General features: G+C 45.1%; 2 protein-coding genes across 3 annotated transcripts; one reads left to right on the top strand and one right to left on the bottom strand.

Moving 5' to 3' along the window:
- Positions 1–1,675: 1,675 nt before the first annotated feature.
- LOC105060475 (ubiquitin-conjugating enzyme E2 28) lies at positions 1,676–21,354 on the top strand. Of its 2 annotated transcripts, XM_073246769.1 has the most exons (6): positions 1,676–1,858; positions 2,313–2,413; positions 3,829–3,915; positions 18,539–18,666; positions 20,434–20,538; positions 20,972–21,354. In XM_073246769.1, exons 2-6 carry the CDS (start codon positions 2,350–2,352, stop codon positions 21,113–21,115), a joined length of 528 nt encoding a protein of 175 aa, XP_073102870.1. In that variant the 5' UTR covers positions 1,676–1,858; positions 2,313–2,349; the 3' UTR covers positions 21,116–21,354. The 2 variants fall into 2 exon arrangements, with proteins under 2 accessions (XP_073102870.1, XP_073102871.1); XM_073246770.1 differs by lacking the exon at positions 3,829–3,915 and having other exon boundaries at positions 1,677–1,858.
- Positions 21,355–22,674: 1,320 nt separating this feature from the next.
- Positions 22,675–25,645, bottom strand: LOC140852886 (transmembrane 9 superfamily member 12-like). Its single transcript, XM_073246766.1, has 2 exons — positions 25,478–25,645; positions 22,675–25,060 (listed from the first exon to the last, which is right to left on the bottom strand). Exons 1-2 carry the CDS (start codon positions 25,628–25,630, stop codon positions 23,048–23,050), a joined length of 2,166 nt encoding a protein of 721 aa, XP_073102867.1. The 5' UTR covers positions 25,631–25,645; the 3' UTR covers positions 22,675–23,047.
- Between the last annotated feature and the right edge of the window lie 1,215 nt (positions 25,646–26,860).

Below are 26,860 nucleotides of genomic sequence, written 5' to 3'. Positions count from 1 at the left end.
TAGATATAAATATATTGATATTCGATCCATATTCGATTCGGTTTCAGTACTAAATGATGTACAAGATTGTTGGCCTCAGGGAGCTATTCATTTTGTTTCTAACGGGACAAGTTGTGAGTCACCTTATTTCTGATTGTTGGAGGCTTCGATAAGGTCAGCATCTAAGTAAATACGGTTGCTTTCTTTTTGTGTGAATTAGGTATGCTTCTGCCTTTTGTACAAGTGATATCACCTCAGCCCTATGCCCAAGTAGGTGTCACTTTCATATACGATGACCCATAGCTCTAAGCAACATTTCCAGCCGTGCTACTTGAATTCTGCCTCACGGCACAGCTGCTTTCAAGCACGTCCGGATTTGTGCCTTGATCACATTACAAACAGCTTTCATTATGTAATTTGGACCATTCTGAATCAATCTTTATAACTGAAAGAAGCTTCAAGTACAAAAATTTGCTGGTGTATGGTTACTTGAATATACAATACATGTGATTTTGTTTAACATTAAAGAGGTGCGGTCTGTTTAGTAGTTGGAGCCTCTTCATGGTAATGGTCAAAATTGAGCGGAAGCCATTCATGGTGAGTGTGAAGTTTCACTAACGGTAAAAATTACTGATCGCCATAGTGCTTACAATGGCTGCTATTTACCAGTGATCTCAATATTAAAATATACAACTCCTACAAACTTATGATATTTTCCAAAACATTTTTTTTTTTCCTGGTATGAGTTAGAGAAGAATTTGAGGCTGGGCATGGGGATGGTGACCGAAGGGAATAGCGAAGAGGGATGGTGGATGAGAGGTGATAGTGGAAGGAGATAAAGCAACATAAAAAAAAAAAAATTATGTTTTTCATAAATCCAACAAGAAATATATATGTTATGGTGCTACATAAGTTGTCCCACTATTAAAAGATATTTGGTATGGGATGATTAAAAGATCAAAGATGATGTGAATGGAGATAATAAGATCATCGTGATGATGATTCTATATAGTAGTGATCATAGATTATTCATATGTTTCAAATCGTCGTCCTATTAAATAATGAAAAATCTATCATTGAGAATAGATATCCAAGATCACTCTAGAGCAATGAACTTGGGCTCAAATTAGGAGGCAAAAAAATCCTTTTGTGTAGTGAGAAAAATTAATATCTCAATATATCATTAATATATTATATCAATATTATATTTTAATATTATATTGATATTACATATATAGTATTTATGATATATATTATCTTATAATACATTATCGATAATATATTATTGCTTAATTTTATTTTTTAAATATAATAGAAATATATTATTGTATGTTATTTTTATATTATGAAATTATTTAATTTATTATTTCTTTTATCCTTATTTTCCTAATTAAAAAATGTTAGGATTACAATAATAATTTATTATGAGTATCAATAAAAATATTAATAATTTGTTATAATATTTTTTTATATAGTTAAGGAATATATTTTTATATGACATATCAAGGATAGTATTAGTATTATATGTTTAATAATCTTGGATTTTTGTTGGTGGAATACCCAACAATTTACTCGTCGACATCCAAAAATGTTTAATTATTAGAGAATATATGCTAAATGTGACAATCTTAAATTATTTAGGATAAGATAATCCTGGATAAGGATAATGTGTGATCTAAGATCATGTTATCATTTGTCTCACCAAACGCCTCCTTACTGTCCCAAATTTGGGCAGCATTGCTCTAACTCGAAATTGGCTTCCCAGCCCCGGTCTTTAATACCTCGAAGCATTCCATTCAAGGAGAGTTTGAGAACGGGAGAAAAATCCTAGTGGTCGAAGGATTGGCTCCAGAACTCTTATTTTTCTTCTTGTCGATCGGTACGTTTTTGTCTCTGATCGACCTTGTTTTCTTGGATTGCATATCTGTTGTTGATATTTTTCTGGCAAGTGCCATAAATTATTTGCTTGTTTCCTACGTCTATTCTTCTGGTCTAGTGTTTGGGTATACGGTGTGAGGATTCGATATAGCGGTTTTGTTTTTTAGCCTGGATTCTGTGTTTGGGACATTCTTCTGTTTCTTGGGGTTTTTCCTGATGGATTCTGTGTTTGTATTTATTGGTTATTTCTTCAAAAGATCAGATTTTTACTGGAGGATTCCGAATTTATGTTGTCATTTTGGAAACTGTTATTAGGATTTTGGAGCATGTGATGGAGGAGCTTTTGCTTCGTAACATCAGCTTTTATTGATTTTTCTGGAAATCAAAATTACCTTTTGTCTATTATTTCATGATATTTATTTAAAATGGTTGATTATTCTCCAATTGGATTTCAGTGGCTTTGATAGGGTTGACACTTTTGAGTAGCTGCCAATGGCTTCCAAGAGGATTCTGAAGGAGTTGAAGGACTTGCAGAAGGATCCTCCCACATCTTGCAGTGCTGATTTATTCCCTTCCATGCCCGCTTCTTCCTGGATGATACTAATTTCTAGATTTTTTTTTAATTTTAAAATCTTTCTTGCTCCACCCTTTCCACTTTGGTGGTAGGTAGAGTCATTTCTTGTGATGATGGTAGAGAAAATCATTGACGAATGATGACCATCATTTCAGTTTGGTTTTTCTTCATCAAGTCTAGTTTTATTTATCTGTTGGTTTTACCAATCATGTGCATTATATGGCATTTGCTTAAATTTCCAGTGCGAGGTTATGTTGAGTGGAGAATTACCTTGTTATGCCTTCAAATAGGGATCCATGAATCTTGGATCCTTTAATAATACTGCATTAGACTGACTGAATCATAGATTGAAACAGGAAAAACTGGTACTGCTGGTAGTTGATTTCAGTTGTATCTACAGTGTTGCTGATATCATTATGATATATTCATCTGTTATGAGCTTGTTATGTAATTTCTCTTTTTTGTGGTAGTTCATTGCTTAAATTTGTGAATTTTCAGCTGTGATTTGTGATATCAAAGTGATATGGAAATTAATTTTATCCTCTATATTTTTTCATTATATTACATATGAAAAGATCTCTTCAGTTGTGAGACCATAACAATGCATATGATGGAAATTTTCATGAACCACTTTGCTGCATTTGTAGTAAGATATTGTATTTAGCATATAGATGATATATCATGCTTAAAACCACTGGGTTCAATGGGCAGCAATTTCTAAATACAAATATTTCTTTTAGGTATTCTTGGCTCATGTAATCTGTCGCACTTCTAGACTACAAGTTTATGAGTTGAGTTCTGATTGACATGTTTTAAGATAATCATTCTTCTCAGCAATAAATAAATAAATAATGTCGGAGTGTCTGTTAATCCAGAAATGTTGGTGGAGGCAAATTTGTTCTAATACTAGTCTTGTGCCTTATGCCAGATATATAGTCTGCGCATGCTTTATTGACTATCACTTTTGTTCTAGATCATGTATCATCATTGCTAACTATATTTTGTTGTGCTAGTCATTGTACTTTCTAGAAGATGTTGTTTCTTTGGTAGTTTCACTTTTCAGTTCTAATGGTGTCCAAAGAGTGATAATACTGAGAGAAATATCTTGACATGAGCTCAATCCTATTCACTTATCGAAAAAAATGCAGCAATGTTGTGAAATGTGGTTGACAAAATTGACCTAGCTAGTTGGTTCAGAGATAGATGTGATGGCTAGTTTGTTCAGCTATTGAAGTCGAATGCATCTTGTTTGGTTCAAGTGTCAAAATTAAGCTATTATGAGAAGGCAATAATTTTGGAAAGGCAAGGAAATAATGCTTCTTTAACAAAAGAATTTTATTGCATGTAAACCTTATATACACCAATTCCACCTTGAGTTTTTTTTTTTTTTGGTCTAGCTGGCTCATTTGGTTTGGTGGCCCCCAGCAACAACATGATTATACGATTGACTGAATCTTTTGAGACACATACTACAATTTTGTTAGGTAAGCTTAGGATTTGACTTTAAGAATCCCAAGATTATTTGCATGTTTGATGTGGATCTATGTGCCATATGCATATTACTCCATTCAAATGTCAGGAAAATGCGTTCACTAGGATGAAACAATGTGGTTTTCTTGTGCTTATGATGCATTTTGGGTCAGGGATAAGTGTTATCTTAAAGCAGGAGCATTGATCTGGGTGCCAAAATGTCCAAATATAGTTGTTATTTGTTGTCTTTTCTCTCTTTCTTGTTGCTTAGGGGGTTTTGTTATTGTCCCTATTTTAAAATGCAATGCATGAGGCTGTACATGCGTATGCAGTCCATTTTATGCACCACATTAGCTATATGCCTTCGCTGTTCATGGTAATACCATATATGGGCCAAAAAGGCAGTAAACTTAACACTCCACATCCATATGTGTGGGTCAATCAGTATGGTTGGCTACATATGTGATCTGCTTAGCATTATGGGCCAAATTTGTGTTGCACTCTTATATGGGCTTATGTAGATCGAGCATGTTCAAGTTGATGGTTAAGTTGAATCTGGGTTTCTATTAATTATTAGTAATATTAATATTATTCATCAATATTATTTTCTCTATTAATTTTAAGCACTGAATAATAAACACTATTTGTTAGTTATTATTATTAATATTAATATTATTTATAAAAATATTAATATCACAATTGTTTTTATTATACTAAATGCATTTTAATTCATTTTGGTATCCTTAAAAATAGTAACTTCAGATGTGCATGTATGTGTGGTTTGCATACTTAATATGCGCTATGTGGTACATTGATCGCTTGCTTATTGCATCCATTTTTTAAAACATTGTTATTGTTATATTTATTTGGGGGAATATATGTATTTTGTTTAAGTTTTGATAGATAGCTAGGATGGTATGATGTGGTAGTCTTTTGTTTCTCTTTAGTCCTTAATGTTAGTTAGATGATTCCTAATCTACTGCAGGAGCCCAATCAACACTGATTGGCTGGCCATTCTCTAATGGCCCTAGCTCTTTTAGAGGAGAGAATGGTATCATGTGCTCTTTATTGGAATTGCTTTCGATGTGAATAGTTTCTCTTCCAATGCCTCTTTCATCTTCTTCATCTTCCTCAAACAAGGAGAAGGAACTAGAATACTTAGAATGGCAATGCTTTTCATGCATGAAGAGGGACAAGAGAAGTTTGTCTCATGGATGGATATAAGAGGTAACCGATACCTTGTAACTGCAGAGAATGAGAAAAGAAAGAATAAGGAAAAGGAAAGAAAATGAAAAAAATGATTAGATAGAGCATCTTACCTGGTTTTGGTTTTTGTCTCTGTTGTTAAAGGCATATGGTTGCTTTATTCGTGACTTAGTTACGATCATTTGATAGGATTGAGCAAATGTGATCCATTAAATTTCATTTTCTTGCTAGATGTTTAGAAAAGATCCGGTGACATATATTCAGTTTTAGGCGGTGAGTTGGTGAGAATATTTTTGTTCTTTACTTTCTCCTTTTATAATTGCTGAGCAAGATTTGATTATTTTCCTTGCTTTTGGAACATCAATTTGTGCCTTTTTAGTGTTTTTCTTTTAAAAGAAAATTGCACTGCACAGATCAGAGCCATGAAATTTAGAAAAGAAGGACAAGGAGATAAAGAACTATAAATACTAAAGGTACAGTTGTATGTCCTGACAAAATCATGATCCTTTTTATTTTGCTTCTAGTTTTCACGGAGGAGATTTATAGAATCCATGAAATTATTACTAAAATATTAGTTTCTATCTTGTTTTGCTTACATTTTTTTAAATTTATTTGGAACTCCATGATTTTAACAACCAAACTCTTTTTATTAAAGTTGCATAAAGCAGTCATACAACACTTCATCTTCTGTAAAACTGATCTAGTGGGGTGTACTGACTCAATCTAAGGGCATGTTTGGTTCACCTTAGGTGATTAGAGTGAAGGCTATAAATTGCCTGAAGTGACTTCTGACTGTCCTCAGTTGAAGTCATCGTAGCACTTCTTTGGGAATCAGGGTATAAATTTGGCACTTCAATGTTCACTTCTATTGAACCAAACATGTGGAAGTTCCTTCCATGATCTGATCTCCTTTCACTTTTGGCCACTTATAGTGAATCAACCACACCATGAGTTATGAATAAAATGAAGGATACTTTTTCACGGGAGCATAGGTAGCCCACAGCTGTGTAGAGCAATATGTTCTCTTCCTTTCTATTCTTCCCCTGCTGTCTCTCTTGGCTTTTTCTTCTTAACTCTAGGAAGGAGCTGGATCCCCTTTTGTTTCCCATGATAAGAAGATTTACTGGTGTAAACTTCTTTTCTCTTGTTAAAAAGATGCAGGCTGCTTGAAACCTAACTGGCCATTTGGTTTTGACTTGGATCGGTTATGTATCTTATATCTCAACTAGGTATCAAATATATCAAAAAAAGACTATGGTGAGATCTAATGTTATCTTTTATATCAGAGTAACTCAAAGTCTAACAAATACATGATTAAAACTTTAGAAAACTGTGCATGAGATCTTTAATCTCCTAAATGATGGAAAAGACAGCAGTTAATGTCAAATTGGGACCCGTGATTCCTTTATTTACTCTTTTATATACCAAGATTTTGCCCTTGCTTTTAAATTCTTATGCTTGTGATAGATGAATTGCCTATCAGTATTTAGGAGGTGAATGATGTTTTATATTCTTTGTGGATGGTATGACAATTTTGGTGATATGGGAATGCAATATAATTGTAAATTGAAGTTCAATTTAGAAGATGATTGTTCAAAAGTTTCTAAGCATGAAATGAATCACTTGGGAGACATTAATTGGAGGTGTTGCGGCCAATCCCCTCGTCGCCTGATCGTCGGGAAACGAGTGCCTGCAAAAAGGAAAGTCCACACTGACCGGAGGCGGCTCCGGCGGGGGACCCTCCGACGGTCAAGTCAAAGAAGTGGTTGGGCAACAGTGAAATGAAGACAGAGAGCTCAATCGAGAGAGAGAGAGAGAGAGGAGCAAGCCTGTCGTTTCGAAGTCGAAAAGTGGCCCCTTAGCACTATTGCCTTCCCCGATATATATAGTGGAGCGTGGTATGGCGCCGTCATTAATGGCGCAGACAATTGAGGAATTGTCAACTCACTGTAGACTGTCAGAGTCGCCGTAAAAGTGTTATATCGCCGTGGGGCTGTCAAATCACTAGGGTTGACAATGCCCTAGGCGGGACAATGCCCCTAGGCGGGACAACGCCCCTAGGTGGCAGTGCCGCATGTTGCTGTCAGGACTGACAAGCTCTGGCGGCTGTACGGCGATCGGAGGAGTCGACCGATCCTAGGTCGGTGGCCAGCTGTGTGGCGTCGGGTGGAGATTCGGACCCCTTTGTCGGTCAGCGAGTCTTACGTGAGTCGGCCATCAGACTTTCAGGTTCAGTCGGTTGGGAAAAGTATGCCTGACCGACACATCCTCAGTCGGTTAAGGGTCGTGAGTTGGCCGGCGATGGCGCCCGTCGGTCGGTCACTCTGGCTGTTGGTCGGTCGGTCGGTCCCTCCAGCCGTCGGTCGGTCGGTCGGTCCCTCCGACCGCCGGTTGGTCGGTCGGCGGGTATTCCCCAACAGTTGCCCCCCTCCACTCCTGAGTCGGACGGTGAGCTGGCCGATGCCTTTATTTGGGCAGCAGCCCCGGGCGAAAAGGAGTGGATTCATCGTATGCCAGATTCCGACCGTACCGCGGGTTGATACGATGTCAGGCGTCTCATGAATGCCGAGCGATTCTCTGACGTCAGACGTCTAGTCGGTGTCAGATGCCCCGTCCCATCGGCGTCAGGTGTCATGTCGGCGTCGGACGTCCTGCAGGTGTCGGACGTCCCGTCGGCGTCAGACATTATGTCGGTGTCAGACGTCTTGTCCCATCGGGAAGGGGAACCGCCGTTCCCGCCGTCCCTTCGGGGATACGAAACGTCGCGGCCTTTACGCCACGTGGCGTGCGGCCATTAGGACGGGTTCCTTGGAGCGGATGGAGGTGACGTGGCTCGATCCGAAGGCAGGTGCGTCGAATCGTCGGACCGACGGACGGCCCGGATGACACCACGCGATAAGATCTGGGGAGTCCTCGTTGGTCGTGCCTTCATCTCGACCGTCAGGGGGCACTATATATACAGGGTCGCCCCCACTTGGTTTTTTATCCTCCTCATTTCACTGTCGAGACTCTGCCTGCGAGAGTCCTCGCTCCAGGTACCCTCCTCCGCCCCTCTTTTCCTTGGCAGTTCCTTCTCCGTTGTCTTCCCCGTCTCCTTCTTCTTCTTCTTCTTCCATTCGTCTGGGCCCATGGCCAGGACGTCTCCACGAGGTAGTCGGTCGGGAGAGCCGACCGACGATACTCGGTCGACCCTGGAGGTGGAGGTTTCTTCACTTTCGGGGCCGAACGTCGATCGGCTCCGGGAGCAGTACCGCATCCTGGAGCAGTTTCGGCTGTTCGCCCCTGGCGCCGACGGTCGGGTCAACAGTCCGACCGAGGGCCAGGTGGCCTTCTACCTGGAGGACCTCCGGGCCGGCCTTCGCTTTCCGGTTTCGGAGTTCGTCCGAAATATCTTTGACTATTACGGGCTGTGCCCGACACAACTCGCGCCGAACTCGGTTCGGCTGATAGTCAGTTTTGCACTCTTGTGTCGGCTTTTGCCGACCGAACCTCGGATCTCCCTTTTCCGAGTCTTCTTCATCCTCCGACCCCACCCTAAAGCCCGAGGGTGGTGGTACTTTGTTCCTCGGAAAAGGGCTCTCCTTCATTACTGATCTTCCATCGTCCATTCATGGATGGAAGAATCAGTTTTTCTTTGCGTCGTCTTCCGCTCCTTGGGGGTTTCCCGTCCGTTGGGGAAATCCCCAAATCGAGCCGAATGAGAACAGTCGGGTGGAGGCTGAAGATCGGGAGGACTTCCACCGGCTGAAGGACATCTCGGTGCCGAAGCAGAGCGAGCTTGTCACCGAGCAGGCCCTGTACGACGCCGGCCTTAGCCCGGTCCCCCGTTTAGGTCGGTTTTTCATTTTCCTTACCCCTTTTTCTTCTTTTTGTTTTTTCTTTTCGGCACTGACCATTTACCGTTCTTTTCAGATATGCCACCGAGGACACGACTGACGGCAGCCGACGTACGTCAGTACGCCGTGAGGAAGAGGCCGGCACAAGGCGCCGGGCCGTCGCAGCCTCCCAAGAGGCCCCGTGCGGCTCCGCTGAGCAAACCGACTGGGTCGGAGGCGGAGCCGGTCATTGCACTGTCAGCACCGACAGTGCTCGTCGAAGTCCCGTCCGAGGGACCGTCGGTCGAGGGCGCCGCTTCACCCGACAGACGGGCTGCTGAGTCCGCAGATGGCGCACCGACCGCCCAGCAGGCGGCGAAAGTCCAGGAGGAGGCCCGCGAACCCGAGCGACCGGCGCCTGCTACCGCAGCGCCGTCGGTCGAGACTCGGTCGGGCTCAAGCCTGCCGTCAATCTCCGACGTCAGGGCCTGGGCAACTAGCCGAGGCAAGGCCCCCATGGCATCGGGCGACGAAGGGCGGTCGGCCGGCGGAGGATCCACCGACTTCCCGCTACCTGAAGGTGCGTCGGGCCTGGCCAACCACGACTTGGCCAGGAAATTGTGCCAGGCGCTCCTCCTTGCCGACATCGATGCAATGAAGAACCAGCGTGTGTCTGACATGCTGTCTTCATTTTATCCGATGATGATTCGGGTAAGCTCCCCTTTCCCTTGCTTTTTGATGCAGCCCCCGTAAGTTTGGTTCCGTGACGGTCGATTTTTATTCTGTGCAGCTGGTCTTCAACATATCCGAGCTAGAGGCCAGATACAGAAAGTTCGGCGACATGCGCACGGCCTGGAGAGACAAGGTCGCGGGTCTTGAAGCCGACAAGGTCATCTTGGTCGACCAGCTGCAACAGTCGACCGACCGGGAGGGCCGACTTGAGGGGGAGGTCTCCCGTCTTTCGGAGGAGGTCTCCCGACTCAAGGGAGCTTTGGCGTTGTCGGAGTCGGAACTGCAGTCGGCTAAGGACGACGCGAAGAAGAAGTCCCGGACTATCCGTCGGCTCCGGCACGAGCGAGACGGCGTCGCCAAAGAGCTGGAGGCTGACCGCGAGCAGCTCTGAGTAAGTCTCGAAAACCTCGCCAAGGCCGAAGAAGGCTTATCCATCGCTCAGGCCGACGCGGACATCGCAAAGGCCGAGGCTAAGTCGGCGAAGGAGGCTCTGAGTCGGGCCGTCGAAGACTTCTGGGACTCGAAAGAGTACCGAGAAGAACTTCTGGAGAGCGGCTTCCTCTCGTACCGGGTCGGGTACGAGGATGCTCGGGAAGCCGTTCGAGGCTTGTACCCGAAACTGGATCTCAGCGGCATAGTTCTGCCAGAGTCGGAGGCCCCAACTGCGAAGGAGACGGCCGAACCAGTGTCGGAAGGCCTTTCCACCAGGGCGGAAGCCGAAGAGGACGCAGAGCCGGCTACCGAAGATTAGTCGGCCCCGACTGCGGAAGTCAGAGCGGATCCACCGACCATCTCCCATCGCCGTCCAGTGGAGGAGGTCGACTCCGACGATTAGTCGGTTTTGTTTTTCCTTTTTGCTTTTGCTCTGGCTTGTAATCGGGCTTCGGCCTACCTTTGTAAATCCTATTTTGATCTTTAATGAAATCAAAGTTTTTGGGACTTAAACCTTTTTCTCTGCTTGTTTTTTCTTTATGTGTCGTAGAATGTCTTCGTAAGTCGCTAACTCATATAGGTCGGTTAGGACGTTCGGCAGCTCGTGCCGCCACGAAGGTAGGACAAGTCCCGACTTTGGATCGGCCTTTGATGGTCGAGGTCTTCAGTCGGGCGTCCTTTCCCCAGCCGTGAGTCGGGCGCGTTTGTTGAGTCGGAAGTCGACCGACCGCCGGCTGAAGGCTTGGCAGTCAGGTCTCTTCCGACGCGTTCAGTCGGTTGTCTTCTGGCGCGTTTAGTCGGGGAAACGACGACAAGTCGGACCCCGACCCCCTTGTGTCGGGTATTCATGCTGCGCCTCTTGATATACGGTGGTAAGCCGAATATCGTCCGACCGACCGTAGCCCGGTCGGTAAGTCACGAATGTGACTGAGGTCGCATTGTACGATAGACGGTGGCAAGCCGAATATCCTTCGACCGACCGTAGCTCAGTCGGGAGTCGCGACGGCGGTCGCGCAGGCATTCCGCCTTTCTTTGGTCGGGGCCCGATCGGCATGTTAGCCGATGGTCTGGCCCGAAAGTTCGACCGTAGAAGGAGTGTCAACTCCCATCAATATGGACGTATCGGTCCTCGTGAGAATCCGATGTATCGTCGACCGTCGAAGGAGTGTCAACTCCCGTCTATATGGACGTATCGGTCCTCGTGAGAGTCTGATGTATCGTCGACCGTCGAAGGAGTGTCAACTCCCGTCAATGTAGATATATCGATCCTCGTAAGAGTCCGATGTTTCGTTGACTATGGAGCCGTTGGTTTCGCACGGATACTAAGTCCGAGTTGGCACATCGGGGCTCGACCTTGGCGAGCGCCGATCGTCAGTCGAAGAGATAAACTTCGAGATTTCAAACTGGATTTGTATTCCGACTGGACAAGTACAGAGTTCATTGGTAATACAACTTCAGGTTATCGGCGTTCCACGTTCGGGGAATGGGCTTCCCTTCCAGAGTCTCCAGTCGGTAGGCTCTCGGATCATAGGTTTCTGCTACCGTGTAGGGCCCTTCCCAGTTTGGAGCCAACTTCCCTTGGTCCAGGAGCTTCGAGACCTCTGCCTTTCTCAGGACCAAGTCACCAGGCCTGAAGAGCTTTGGTCTGACTTTGGTATTGTAATACCGAGCTACCTTCTGTCGGTACGAAGCCATGCGAATTTGAGCCTCGTTTCGCAGTTCGGGGAGGAGGTCTAGGTCGGCCCTCCGACAATCGGAGTTGTCCGACTCTTGATACCGCTCGACCCTTGAAGACGGCAGTCCAACCTCGAGTGGGATCATAGCCTCCGTCCCGTAGGCCAAGCTGAAAGGCGACTCCCCGGTCGGAACGCGGGGGGTCGTTCGGTAAGCCCACAAGACGGAGCCTAGCTCGTCGACCCAGAGGCCTTTGGCTTCATTTAGTCGGGTTTTAAGTCCGTGGAGTAAGGTCCGGTTGGTCACCTCGACTTCGCCGTTGGACTGTGGGTGCCCGACTGAAGTCAGTCGGTGCGTGATGTGAAATCTTGCGCAGAAATCTCTGAAGTCTTGGTTGTCGAATTGCCGTCCATTGTCGGTGATGATGGTATGCGGCAATCCGAACCTGAAGATGATGGATTTTTGGATAAAGTCCTCCATCTTCCGCTTGGTAATCTGCACCAGGGGCTCGGCCTCCACCCATTTGGTGAAGTAGTCGATGGCGACAACTATGAACTTTCTTTGACCCGATGCTGGAGGAAAAGGATCGAGAATGTCGACCCCCCACTGAGCGAAGGGCCATGGAGCAACAATAGGAGCAATTTGGCTGGCCGATCGGTGTTGCACGTTGGCGTACTTCTGGCAAGGTTCGCACCTCTGGACCAACTCGGCCGCGTCCTTCCTCATGGTAGGCCAGTAGTAACCCTGTCGCAGGATCTTGTAGGCTAGGGATTTGCCCCCCAAGTGATTCCCGCAAATCCCTTCGTGCACTTCTCGGAGAGCATAGTCGGCGTCGGTCGGTCCCAAGCACCTAAGCAAGGGGAGGGAGAACGACCTCTTATAGAGTCGGCCGTCCATGATCACATATTGGGAGGCCGACCATCGGAGCCGCTTGGCCTCCGCGGGATCCTCGGGGCCGATCCCGTCGGTCAAATACCGAACGATCGGGTCCATCCAGCTTGGTTCGGCCGTTAGTTGTAGCACCTCGTCGATCCGGTCGACACTCGACTGCTCGAGGTTCTCCACGAACGTCCGACCCAAAGAGTCGAAAGCCGAAGTCGCCAGTCTGGAGAGTGCGTCGGCACGGGCGTTCTCCAACCTAGGAATGTGGGAAATTTTAAAATACCTGAGGCGTGCTACGAGGTCCTTCACTTTCTGAAGGTATTTGACCATGGTCGAATCTCGTGCCTCGAATTCGTCCTTGACCTGCCCCACGATCAGCTGAGAATCGGAGAATGCCCGGAGGCTGTCGACGCCCAGCTCCCTCGCCATCCTCAAGCCAGCGAGGAGTGCCTCGTACTCGGCTTGGTTATTGGAGGCCTTGAAGTCGAATTGGAGGGCATACTCGGTGACCACCCCATCCGAATTTGTGAGCAGGAGCCCGGCCCCGCTCCCCTGAGCATTTGAAGCTCCGTCGATATGCAGTACTCAGGTGGAGACCGGATCTGGCTCGGAGACCGCGTCTCGTCCCGGGTCCTTAGCTCCCGACCCTTGGTCGGTTGTCGGGCACTCGGCGATGAAGTCGGCCAAGACCTGAGCCTTCAAGGCAGGCCGCGGTCGGTACTGAATGTCGAACTCGCTAAGCTTCATCGCTCACTTTGCCAGTCGTCCAGATGTATCCGGTCGGTGCAATATCGCCCTCAGGGGCTGGTTGGTGAGAACCACTATGGCATGAGCCTGGAAGTATGGACGGAGTCGTTGTGCGGAGACGGTCAGGGTGAAAATCATCTTTTTCGTCTCCGAATATCTGGCTTCGGCGTCGTGGAGCACCTTGCTGGTATAGTAGATAGGCTGATGGGTTCGGTTCTCATTTTCTCGGACGAGCACCGAACCGACCGCCTCAGAGGATGTGGCCAAGTAGAGATACAAGGTCTCCCCATCCCGCGGCTTTACGAGTAGCGGCGGGGAAGCCAAGTACTTCTTCAAATCTTCAAAGGCACGTTGGCACTCGTCCGACCAAGAAAAATCATTTGCCTGCCGCAAAGTTTTGAAAAATGGGAGGCACCTTTCAGCTGCTCGAGAAATGAACCGGCTGAGAGCGATAATTTTTCCGTTCAGCTGCTGGACTTCCTTCTTGGTGTTCGGATGATGCATGTCGATGATCGCCTTTATTTTTTCGGGGTTGGCCTCGATCCCTCTCTGAGAAATGAGAAATCCGAGGAACTTCCCCGAGGTCACCCCAAAAGCACACTTGGTCGGATTAAGCTTCATTCGATGTCGTCGTAGAGTGCGGAAGGTCTCCTCGAGATCCCAAACATGATCCAGGATCTGCGCGCTTTTCACCAGCATGTCGTCCACGTATACCTCCATATTGCATCCGATCTGGTCTTTAAAGACCTTATTGACAAGTCGCTGGTAGGTGGCGCCGGCGTTCTTCAGCCCGAAGGGCATCACCCGATAACAGTAGAGGCCCTTGGGGGTCACAAAGGCAGTGTGCTCCTCGTCTTCAGGCGCCATCCGGATCTGGTTGTATCCGGCGAAGGCGTCCATGAAGCTGAGCAGTCGAAATCCGGACGTTGCGTCCACCAGCTGGTCGATCTTTGGAAGTGGAAAGCTATCTTTTGGGCAGGCTCGGTTCAGGTCGATATAGTCGATGCAAATCCTCCACTTTCCATTGGCTTTTTTGACCATGACAACATTGACGAGCCAATCGGGATACGTGGATTCTCGGATGAAGCCCGCTTCGAGTAGCTTGTCCACTTCTTCGTCGATGGCCCTCTGTCTCTCTGGAGCGAAGGACCTCTTCTTCTGCCTCACCGGCCTCATCGTCGGGTCGATGTTGAGTCGGTGGGTTATTGTCTCTGGGGGGATGCCCGACATATCCGCTGCCAACCAAGCAAATATGTCGGCATTGGCCGTCAGCAGCTCCGTCAATCGTCGTCGTTCGGGGTCGGGCAGTTGAGATCCGACCCATACCTTCCGGTCAGGATTTTCTGCTATCGGGATCAACACGAGCTGTTCGGCCGGCGAACCCCATTCTTCCTCCTCCCGTTGGTCCAGTTTGTCGATCGTCAGGGAGCCCTTCAACTCGTCGTTTTGAGCGGAGATCTGGAAGCATCGTCGGGCGAGCTGTTGATCCCCGCGCATCTCCCCGACCCCATTTTTGGTCGAAAACCGAACGAGGAGATGGTACGTCGAGACGATTGCCTTGAGGGCGTTTAGTCCTGGTCGTCCAAGTATGACGTTGTAGGCCGAAGGCACTTGGACGACCGCAAAAGTTAAGGTGACCGTGCTTTGTCGCGGTTCGGTGCCGGCCGTCACAGGCAGGGTAATTTCTCCTTCCGTCACGACAGCGTCCCCGGCAAAGCCGATCAAGGGCATAGAGACCCTCTTAAGTCGGTCGGTTGATAGTTGCATCCGGAAGAAGGTCGAGTAAAACAAAATATTTGTCGAACTTCCATTATCAACAAAAATTCTTTTTACATCATAGTTTGCTATTGTTGCCGAAACAACAATAGCATCGTCGTGGGGAGTTTGGATGCCCTGAACGTCCTCCTCTGTGAAAGTGATTACGTCGTCCGGGCGTGGATTTTTTGTCGGCTCCCCTCCCGCAGACGTCCCCGGGCCCAGCCGCTTGGAGATCATATTGATGACCCCGGCCGTCGGTTGATTAGTCGCCGCTTCTTCAGTCGGCTGGGGCCGTCGGTCGGCAACTGGTTGGGTCGGCGGGTTCTTCCGAAATTTACCGAGATACCCCCGACGAATGAAGGCTTCGATCTCATCCTTAAGCTGGATGCATTGCTCAGTGTTGTGGCCGTGGCCTCGGTGAAATCGGCAGTACTTCCGACGGTCGAGGCCTTTTGCCTTCAGAGGCGGAGGCCGTTGCAGGTATTCTTTCCCCTCGATCTCCATTAGAATCTGCGCGCGAGGAGCGGAGAGAGGAGTGTAGGAATCATACCTGGAGCGTGTCGGCCTTGGGGCCTGTCGTCGGGGCGACTTCTGGCTCTGTCGCGGTGGCGAGACCCGACTATCGGTCGGGGGCCTGCTGGGTCCGGCGGGTTCCCGACCCTTCCTCCGCTTCTCCTTCGGGCCTTTGGGTTCGACCAAGCATCGGTCGGAAGCTCCTTCATCCGTGCGCATGTACTTGTATGCGCGCTCCAGCAGCTCGGCGTACGTCCGGGGGAGGGTCTTGTCCAGAGAGTAGGTAAATCGGGACGCCCTCAGCCCTCATTTCATGGCTGAGATAGCCATGTCTTCGTTGAGGTCCCGGACCTCAAGCGTGGCCGTGTTGAATCGCGCCACGAAGTGTCGGAGCGTCTCATTCTCCCTCTGTTTGAGGGAGAAGAGGCTGTCCGACGTTCGCGGCGGCTTCCGGCTGGTGCTGAAGTGAGCCACGAAAGAGTGCTCGAGCTGCCCGAAGGAGTGGATACTTCCCGATCGAAGACCGGAGTACCAGGCCCTGGCAGCCTTGCGGAGTGTGGCAGGGAAGCCGATGCAAAAGAGAGCGTCGGTTGCCCCTTGGATCGTCATGAGAGCTTTGTAGCTCTCAAGGTGGTCGATTGGGTCGGTGGAGCCGTCGTATGGCTCCACGTGCGGCATCTTGAACCGACTGGGGATCAGTTCGTCGAGAACTAATCGGGAGAGAGGTTGGGCGGTCTGGAAGTCGACGTCGTTCGAAGACTTCTGGCCGTCCACCTGCAACTGCGCAAGCCGACGGTCGATTTTCTCGAACCTGCGCTCATAGTCGTCCGTCCGTCGGTGCTGAGAGACCCCAGGGGTGGAGTCTCCGGAAGATTCCGAGAGGGAGGCGGACGGTGTTCGCGGTCGCTTCTCCTTCCTCGCCCGTTCCAGCAGGGAAGGAGAGAGCTGCTGGGACTGTCGGTCATCGCGCCATGGCCGTCCCTCCTCCTCTCCGTGGGAGCGCTGTTGCGGGCGCTCCGCGGAGGCGATGGGGATCGGCGCGGGCGTCGGCGGCTGCTCCTGGAGGGCATCGGATGGGCCGCCGGTTGTTGCTGGAGGCTCTTGACCGCGTCTGTTAGTACGGTCATTTGCCGTACGATGGCGGCGATCTGTGTCTCCGTGGTCACCGCGGGGTGTGGAGAGCTGGGCTCCGCCGCTGAGGGTGGCGGGGAGGCCTCTTCCCGGCGGGAAGAGCGTCTCGCCGACCCAGTGACCCTCGATCGTTGGGCTCTTGTCTTCGTCATCAGTATCTTCTGCTTGAGAAGGCTTGGTGCCGTGTCTGCCTTTTCCCCCTTCCTGGTGCGCCAATATGTTGCGGCCAATCCCCTCGTCGCCTGATCGTCGGGAAACGAGCGCCTGCAAAAAGGAAAGTCCACACTGATCGGAGGCGGCTTCGACGGGGGACCCTCCGACGGTCAAGTCAGAGAGGTGGTTGGGCAACAGTGAAATGAAAACAGAGAGCTCAATCGAGAGAGAGAGAGAGAGAGAGGAGCAAGCCTGTCGTTTCGAAGTCGAAAAGTGGCCCCTTAGCACTGTTGCCTTCCCCGATATATATAGTGGAGCGTGGTATGGCGCCGTCATTAATGGCGCAGACAATTGAGGAATTATCAACTCACTGTAGACTGTCAGAGTCGCCGTAAAAGTGTCATATCGCCGTGGGGCTGTCAAATCACTAGGGTTGACAATGCCCTAGGCGGGACAATGCCCCAAGGCGGGACAACGCCCCTAGGTGGCAGTGCCGCATGTTGCTGTCAGTACTGACAAGCTCTGGCGGCTGTACAGCGATCGGAGGAGTCGACCGACCCTAGGTCGGTGGCCAGCTGTGTGGCATCGGGTGGAGATTCGGGCCCCTTTGTTGGTCAGCGAGTCTTACGTGAGTCGGCCATCAGACTTCCAGGTTCAGTCGGTTGAGAAAAGTATGCCCGACCGATACATCCTCAGTCGGTTAAGGGCCGTGAGTTGGCCGGCGATGGCGCCCGTCGGTTGGTCGCTCCGACTGTTGGTCGGCCGGTCGGTCGGCGGGTATTCCCCAACAGGAGGAAAACTTCCTAAAATTTATTGCTGAGAACTTCCAAATTTATACCTTTTGTCATCTTTGATATCTACATGGGATGGTCAATGGAATTGAAAGCAATTTAATAAAATTTGGATCGGGTGGAGAACTGCTTTGGGGCATGTTGTTTGGCTTTTACAAGACCATGCATGGTGCACCTGGGTGCATAAGATCGATTTTAGGAAGATGAGTTTTGAGATGGATATTTGTGAAAGCATGAACTATGAAGGATTTGGTTATTATGAATCACATAGAAGTATTGTAGCTCTCGGTTGATAATTTCAGAATGTGTAGTTCTCGGCTGAAGATTGGAGGATTTCAATTCATAGAGCACACTTGTAGTCAGAGCAAAACAAAAATTCAAATTTGAAGTTTTGAGGAGCTACCCAAGTAAGACGTCTTCTTAATCAAATACACATGCCTATAAACAGAAAAAAGAAGAAGAAGAAAATAGGTTTTCGAGAATGGAGACATAATTGTCTATTCATCAAGTTGTCCAAAAATCAAAATTCTATATTTGCCACAACTACTAATATGGGCCAATTTGATGTGTAAGCAAAATATCTATAAAATATATTAATTTCTGTTTATGGATATTTTAGGTTCCAATGGTTTAGATTTTCATTTTGTAACTACAGGCACTGAATTGACAGTCTTAATAAAACTTAGACCATGGATGCTTGTTTAGCAAAGAAATTAATGGCTCAGCAAAGAAAGATTGGCAATATCTTATCCCTTATATGGCTTCTTATTACAACTATGTTTTTGCTCTTTCTATGATGTTAGGTCCTGTAGCTGAGGACATGTTCCATTGGCAAGCGACTATCATGGGACCTGCTGACAGTCCCTTTGCAGGTGGTGTGTTTCTTGTGACAATTCATTTCCCACTAGATTACCCTTTCAAGCCGCCCAAGGTAACTGTTTTTCATGTCTCGGGCAATTCTCATCAGTTCATATGCATATCTTCATTGTAGTAAATCATTTTTACGGAATACTTAACTTTAAAAAAATTATTTTTAAAGAATCAACAATATTTGTCCTTTTCCACGTTACTCTGACCAAATAACTAATGAAGCTTGTATCCACTTTCACATTTTACCCATCATTGCTAGAAAATGTGTAATAGATGGCTGTTGGGATGATGCTTACAAACTGATTTCTTCAGGCTTCCTATTGATCACTGGAAAACTGAATCAGGGTTACAAAATAAAAATCTTTATCTGGGTTTAAAAGGGAAAATTGTATTGTTCAGACTGGATTGCTGGAGTGTGTGATGCTGATAATCAGTTGATAACATTCTGATTAGCTACCGAAAGGTTCTATTCATCCATGAGGACATATACCTTGTTAAACTTTAAGTGCACTTTTCATTCAAACAAAAGGTGACTTATGATGCATGGTTATTTTTTAGTAGGTTAGTTCATATGTGGTGGGAAGCATACTGGCTGTTGTCTGGTAAATGACTCCTTTGGAGAACTTCTTTCCCTGAAGCTAATTTTTGTGGGGATTAAAGTGGTTGGCATTTATCTTGTCAGGCTAATGGTTCTACCATTGACTCTGTGTTCTCTGAGCAAAACTATGGAAGTATTTTACTGTTCTTTAAGGTTAGTGAGTCTGCTATTGTTGATGCATTCAGCATCAGCTATTTGCTTCCCACGCCTCATGGAAGAGTACATGTGAGTTGGCGCCTATTAGGGGAAGGTGCACCCTCTTCACACATTGTTTTTTTCTTTTTTTTTTTTCAAGTATTTGCAAATACTTGGGGTGTCTAAATAAAGCTGATTGCCCAAGGCCAATATTGTTACAATGATATACTGGTTAAAACACCAGGACTTGGGGAACATTCATTTTTACAATTATTTTGTATGGTGCGCCCAAATTTATTATTTGCAGTATCATCTGATTATGTGGAAAAGGTGTAATTTTTGACGAGCCTGTACATCCTATTCTTCTAATTGTGGAGGATATTTTACCCATAATTTTTGGGATTGAGGGTTATCTGCAACCTCCTATGAACCCTCTAACTTTTTTTACTGTAACTTTCACTACCTGGCTACTCTCCTACCATGTGAGGATTGCAATAAAATGTATCAAAGCAGAAGTGAGCTTATATTTTTCACGAGGCAGATGCAGGCCTGACATGTTTATCATAAATTTTTCAAGCAATAATGTAAGCCAAGTTTGGTTTATGTTGATTGTTTTTTTTCATTTTTAATATCTCTTTGCAATTTTTTGCCAGACAGTCACACCAGTCCTTACATGTTGTGTTGCGAATTTCTAAGCAATGTTCCAAACTGAGGACCTGTTTGCTATTGGTTTTGTTTCTTGTTTTTGTTTTTCAAAAGCCCAAGAAGAAAAATGAACTAGACTGAACATGTCTGATGAAAACCTTTCTGTTTTTAATCTTTTCGTAGAACTTTAGAGCTTTTGGAAGCAACCATTTATTGCTCTCAAAAAAGAGCAAAAAAAAAGAGCAAGGGATAGTAGAAGTTCTGTGCAAATGCTATGTTCAACATCAATCTCTACTTGATATTTTACTAATTCGTAGAGAGAAAAAAAATGCAAGAGCTACAACAATGCCAAACAAGCCCTGACTTTGTTTTATATTGATGTTCCATTTTTTCTCTCTTGGCATGCATGTCTTGGATGAGTTAGTGCAGAACACTAAATTTCATCTTCAGGTTTCTTTCCGTACCAAGGTCTTTCATCCAAATATCAACAGCAATGGTAGCATTTGCCTTGACATTCTCAAGGAGCAGTGGAGCCCAGCTCTCACTATATCAAAGGTAATTTCTAATATTCCAGCTAGTCTTCCTGTTTCCAGAAAAGGTTGAAACCTAGTTTGGTATTTCTTTTTCTTTTTCTTTTTGCAGGTAATTAGTTCTGTTTTTCTGTTTAATTATATGTTCAGAAGCACCTTCGTTCTCTTAATTATTGGATGCATCAATGTTTAGTTACAAAAATTGATTTGCCCTTAAGCAAGCATGGGTTTGAATGCCCATAAGTGATGCAAGTATATCCAGTCATTGTGTTCGCTGGGCCCAACAGCAATTGTAGTTCAGAAATGCACTTGAAGATGGCTGGACCAGGTTGAATTGGCTGCAGCAGCTGCCATGTTGGAATTATGGTTCTGCTATTGTTTTTCTATTTTTAGGGCATTGATAATTTTATACTCTCTATGTTCTTGCTTTTAACCTATGTATTTTCTTAAATTTGCAGGTATTGTTGTCCATTTGTTCACTTCTGACGGATCCCAACCCAGATGACCCGCTCGTTCCTGAGATTGCTCATATGTACAAGACCGATAGAGCCAAGTATGAGTCCACCGCCCGCTCCTGGACCCAGAAGTATGCCATGGGTTAAAAGCCTTTCTCTAGCTTGTATATGAATACCGTATTCTATCTTTCCTGGACTAAATAAGGATGCAGTCCTTGTTAGTCGACTAATGACCCTCTTTGCTTCAAATCTCGGTTATGGTTTTCATTTGCAGTGTTCTATTACTGTAGTCGTGTGGTTGTCCGAGGGATCTTTGGTTCTCTTGTGATTAATATAGCGTTACCATTTTCGTGCCGCTGTGATATTAATATTGAAATTCGGCTGCATGACATGATTCTTGGCTCCTGTGAAAGAGCAAACATGAAATCTAATGACATGATTCTTGGCTCCTGTGAAAGAGCAAACATGAAATCTGATCATAAGCTATTCTTGATGTAAAGCCTTATTTGTACCTCACTTTTTTTATTCCTCTTTGTAGTGGATAAAAGCAACATTAGTTGGGCGTCATTCCAATAGCCATAGTTATTCCAATTAATTGTACCTTTCTTAGCACCAATTATGTGGGACTTGATCGTAGACCAGTTCTTGTTTGGTTAGCTCTCACCGAAAAATAAGAACACTTTCAACTCATTAGTTATACCCATCGTTCCCCAACGTCTAATGGAAAAATTAACCCAAAGACGCATACAAATATTAAAAGACTTGACTAATGGGCCTTCGAGCGAATGGTATCACCGGAAATGTTTTTGCATTTCCTTGATTTGCCGACGGAGGAAAGAAAGGGAAGGACGGAAGAAAGACATAAATGACGGCAAGGCCAGCATAAAGCAGCCTCTGTAAAGGGCCGCCAAAAGAGACGCCACCGCCGGCTTCATAACTTCAACTAGAATGCAGTTAAAAAACACGGGTTGCTGGTGAGAATTTCCCTGTATATTTTTTATATAATAAACAATATAAAAAAATAAAAGAAAAAAAAATCCTCAAATTTCCCTGTATTTTTGCCATCCATACATCTTGATAAGAATCAGAGATCAGAAATCATGAGGATAAGCAGTTCTACCACGTACACAAGACTTTGACCAATCACAAGATTATTGTTGCCGTCAAGTCAGCGGATAACATGCATCATCAACTCAATGCAGAGGCCAATGGCAACATGTACGATGGCCGCTTGAAATCTTTCTTTTTTGTGTAAGCACGCTTGAAATCTTGCTTAGCGTTAAAAACAAATACCAACTGCAGCAATCATGTCATCAATATCATACAAACTTGAAGATAAATTGTACCCCTCATTCCTCTTCATCAAAAGAAAGAAAGAAAGAAAAGACTTGACAAGTTCTAACCTAGTACCGTCATCACATATCACATTGCCATTGGGCACACAATTTATATGCAGCAATAGCACTAAATAACCCTTTCCAAGTGAACAAGATAAATAACAAATCATGGAGTAGGTAGTAAATCCGCATTAACTGTTTGAGAAAAAAAAAAAAAAAAAAACCATTTGCAAGGTTCCCGAATGCAACTACAGCATCATTTAAAATCCTACAAGAACCACAAGCAGCTCCTTTCTCGAATTCCTAAGCAACGGCCAGTCAGCTGGCATAAATTCTTCACCATCTCAGAATTTAATAAAACCAAATTAATAGACATTACCAATGAAATTGCTATATTTGTAAGCCAGCAAAACCTGGTTGAAGGTTCGATAACATGAGTGATAAATCAAAATAGAAAAAAGTTGCCATGCTGCCTACATAAAGCTTAAAAGCATTAAAAAAAAAAAGAAGTCTCGGATAACATCATGATTTTAAAAAATAATAAAAATAGAAAAAAAAAGAAACAGGGAACATATAAATGCTGTGGGTCATTAAGATCCTCAATGAAATAAGCATTCACCGCACCCGGTCATCACTATACGCACCTCAAACATATATGGAATTCTGAGCATGATATAGATCAAAAATTCATCAAGAAGCATCGCAATTCAATGCAAGAAACCATTGCAGCTTGAAGCAATCCTCAGTCAATCTTCACCGATGAGAAGAGGTAGTGAACGAAGTAGAACGACATCAGGAAGCCAATTGTGCCGGTGGATAGCATGATTGCAAGAGCCATGATAAGCGAATAACCCATGTAGAGCATAGCTGACATGGCCCCACTCAAGCTCTTAAGATCAAACACCAAGTAGTTGATGGAGTATAGGAGCACATAAAGAGAGACCGAACCAGAAGCAAAAAATGCTTTCCACCACCACCTCCAGTCTTCCACACACAGATGCATGTAAGTCAGAACCACAGACACTTCGGCACAGACAATGACAAGCAAGAGAAGAACGATGAGTAGAAATCCAAACACATAATAGAACCTTCCAAGCCAGATACTGGAGAGGATAAAGAATAACTCAATGAAGAGGGTCCCAAAAGGAAGGGTCCCAGCACCAAGGACAAGTAACCATGAAGGGTACTTCCTCGCTGGAATTTCCCTTGGAATTTGGTTGGTCCTAACTGGGAACTGAATGGGGTCAGCCCGGGTACCTAAGAAACCACCCAAAAGAATGAGGGGCACCGAGATGCAAAACCACAGAGACAGAAGAGTGAAGTACAATGAGATTGGGAGAGCCCCTGTGCTATTGTTCCACCAAAGCAAGAAGTTTAAGAAGGTGAGAATTACAAACACCACGCCAGGGAAGAAGCAAGCAATAGACCAAGCTACCGACCTCCACCCTTCAGACCCGCCTTTGATGGTACTCCATAACCGGACGCCAGTATACCCAGCAAAAATACCAAGGAAGAGATAAAGGAGGACCATCCCAGTCAAGAGCATACCCCGTGACGCAGGAGACATGAACCCGAGGGCAGCAAACACAATTGTCACAACTGCCATACATGTAATCTGAACACCATCTCCAACCATGACACAAAGCAGTTTAGAGCATGTTGGCTCTCTAAACACATCGCCCACAACAAGTTTCCAGCCTGAGAGCTCCTCATTCATCTGAGCCTGGGCCTCTTTATCCAACTCCTCATACCTTGTCAAGTCCCTTCGAACAGTTCTTAAGAAAATAACAAACACTATTCCAGCCAAAAAGAAGATGACCATAAGGGAGTTCATGATCGAGAACCAGTGGACCTTGGCACCATCCATCTTCAAATAGGCATCCCACCGCGAGGGCCATCTAATGTCGCTCTTCACAAACTCTACATCATAGGTGAATGTGATCCTCTCCTGCTCCTTGATCATCTGACACTTGTCAAGCTCCAAGGGGCAATTCACAGGCTCGATGCGGTCATATATGTTATGCTTTGACATGGTTTCTGCGTCGTGCTTGACACTGCACGGGATTACTTCAAATCCAACTATCTCATACCCAGACATCTTCTTCTTATCAGTCTCTGAGGGCATCCCCATCGCCTCTTCCCCTGTGCCAATGATTTCGACACCACTCCCTTCATACTTATGGACCAAGACCTTAAACTTGAGGTGATTGATGATATAGTCATCATTGCTTGCAATGGGTGTGTATCCAACTGGAAAACCAGTCCACTGGATGGTGACACCATTTTGTTGAGTGAACCTCATTACAGGCAGGTTGTCAAGAATCATGTTCACCTGATAGAGATCTCGAGTTCTTTGCTTCAGGAGCTTCACCTCGTGCTCATTTAACGGCTTCGTTGTGCAAAGATAAAGCGATTCATTGACGTTCATATGGAATGTGTATGGAGAGTTGTCGATCTGATCCCCCATGAGCAGCTCTCCCAGATTCTCTGCGCTCTTCTTGATCCCACCCTTGGGTTGGCAATAAGGAAGACTATAGTAGCTAAATGGCAGCTCCGTCTCGATAGACGTGAGTGAATTTACTTTGACTGAGATGGGTTCATCTTGAGAGTAGGTGTGCATATAACTCCCGGGGAGATAGAAGCCATTGGAAGGACATGTAATCAGAAGAAAAAATAAAGGAAGTAAAGAAAAGCACCTTTTTGAGATCATCAACGGTGCCATGGAGACCACAGGTCTTAAACCTATTCCAATAACCTGGAAAGCAACCAAGAACCCTAAATCAGGCCCATCCAAAACAAACGTGCCGCTTTTTTTTTTTTTTTTTTTTTTTTAAATCCAAGTAGCAGATCTACGGATCGAGTAGCTAGTATTAACGAACTAGACGCATCAAAAAGTATAAACTTTGGATTCAAAATACTATAAATCTATCGAGATGCAATAGTAAAACCCAAATCAAAACTGAAAATGAAGTCATTACATATCCAAATAAAGAAAATAAACCAAATCAAAGCACAGAGCGTGGATCGAGCACTGGAAACTCGACAAAGGAAACAAGAGATCTGAAACCACAACTACAAGATCTTGACAGGAAAAAACCTAAATTCTTGCAATCTCGATGAAAAAACCCTAAATCCCACGGAAATGAAACAGATCTAGAGGCAGGAGATCTACCTTTTTCGTGCGATTTGACCTGGGTCCCCTCGGATTTGGCGAACAAACGAGCGGAAAAGAGGATATGGGATCTCTCTGGGTTTTGAGAGGAGGATGGGACGAAGAATGAGAAGAGAAACAGAAGGTCGACAGAATCGCGTCGGAGTACCGCATCGCTTATTACTGTAACGATTTTGATTTGGTTAATGTCTGGCGCCATCTCGACCGTCTATCTGGTGGGTTCTTGATCGAGTCGTGGGACCACCATGGAGTCAGGTAGAGCCTCACTCCGCGCGCTCGGTTAACGTAGAGTAAACCTTAATCAGAGGAGAAGGTTGGAGTTGTGTAGATCTGCATCAATTAATTAATGTACCAAAATTCTAATGTCATTTGAAGTTTTTATCCCGCTAATTCTTCACCAGTCAACTCAAGTCCGAAAAAATCTTGTCAAAATAGTCAGAAAAAATATTTTATAAAAAAAAAAGTCCAAAAAAATAAAATAAAAACCTTGTAAAATATTGATTAAAAAATAAAATGGAAGAAAAAGTCCTAATAGCAGCAATGAATCAGCTTTCAGTTGTATAATTTAATTTTTTTTAACATTTATAATTTATAATTTTTAATTGAAATTTATATTTTTTTAAACATCAACCGTGAATCTTCTGCCCTGAACCCTTTGTTGAGCATGGAACTTTTAGTGTTTTTTCTTTTATTTGGATAAATAAATTTTTAATTGTTTACTCTTAACTTTATTACGATAAATAAGACCCATGATACTGTAGATTTATGAACTTCTTGGTAATATTTTATAATAGCTGAATTATGCAATTTTTTTTTTGAAGTATAATATTGCTTTAATCTTATTTTTTAAGAGCATAAAATTTATTCAAAAATCTATATTTTTATAGATAAGTGTTATTCGGATAATATTTTGATAGAAAAATAATTTATTCATATTTTTTTCACATTGGGAAGTGCTATGCATATTCTTTTGCATTATAATTTTTCAGATAAATTACTAAAATCAATCCATCTTTTCTATAATATCATTTATATGTTAAAGCTCAATTTACATATCATGTACCATCCTTCCTGATTGAAGCCCAACATCCTTAGGCTTTTAGCTGGTATAAGATTGCAAAAGTTAGATGATACAACAGTATTGTTGGGTATAAAATAACTCCAGCTAAAGTTCGTAAGAGGCCAACCCTCCCAGGACTCTTCCGGATTCCGACCTTGTGCGGCGTCTTTCTGAACTCCTCCGGCCATCCGAGCTTCCACAGTACCATCCGGACTCCTCCAGCAGTCGACCTTCTACAGTGTCCTCCAGATTTCTCCAACGGACGAACTCCTATCGTACCCTCTGGACTTCTCCGATAATGAGCTCCTTCAGTCGTCCATCGG

Source organism: Elaeis guineensis, chromosome 1, assembly GCF_000442705.2.
Source record: "Elaeis guineensis isolate ETL-2024a chromosome 1, EG11, whole genome shotgun sequence".
NCBI classification, from domain to species: domain Eukaryota; kingdom Viridiplantae; phylum Streptophyta; class Magnoliopsida; order Arecales; family Arecaceae; genus Elaeis; species Elaeis guineensis.
The sequence above is the reverse complement of the archived record's forward strand: the minus strand, read 5'-3'. Positions and strand labels throughout refer to the sequence as shown.

Bases quoted from the DNA above. Each gene is read 5' to 3' on its own strand.
- LOC105060475 (XM_073246769.1), top strand. From the start codon at position 2,350: ATGGCTTCCAAGAGGATTCTGAAGGAGTTGAAGGACTTGCAGAAGGAT. The intron at 18,667-20,433 runs GTAACTGTTTTT...TTTCATCTTCAG, and splicing joins ACCCTTTCAAGCCGCCCAAG to GTTTCTTTCCGTACCAAGGT. The intron at 20,539-20,971 runs GTAATTTCTAAT...TTAAATTTGCAG, and splicing joins CAGCTCTCACTATATCAAAG to GTATTGTTGTCCATTTGTTC.
- LOC140852886 (XM_073246766.1), bottom strand. From the start codon at position 25,630: ATGCGGTACTCCGACGCGATTCTGTCGACCTTCTGTTTCTCTTCTCAT. The intron at 25,061-25,477 runs GTAGATCTCCTG...GTTGCTTTCCAG, and splicing joins GGTCAAATCGCACGAAAAAG to GTTATTGGAATAGGTTTAAG.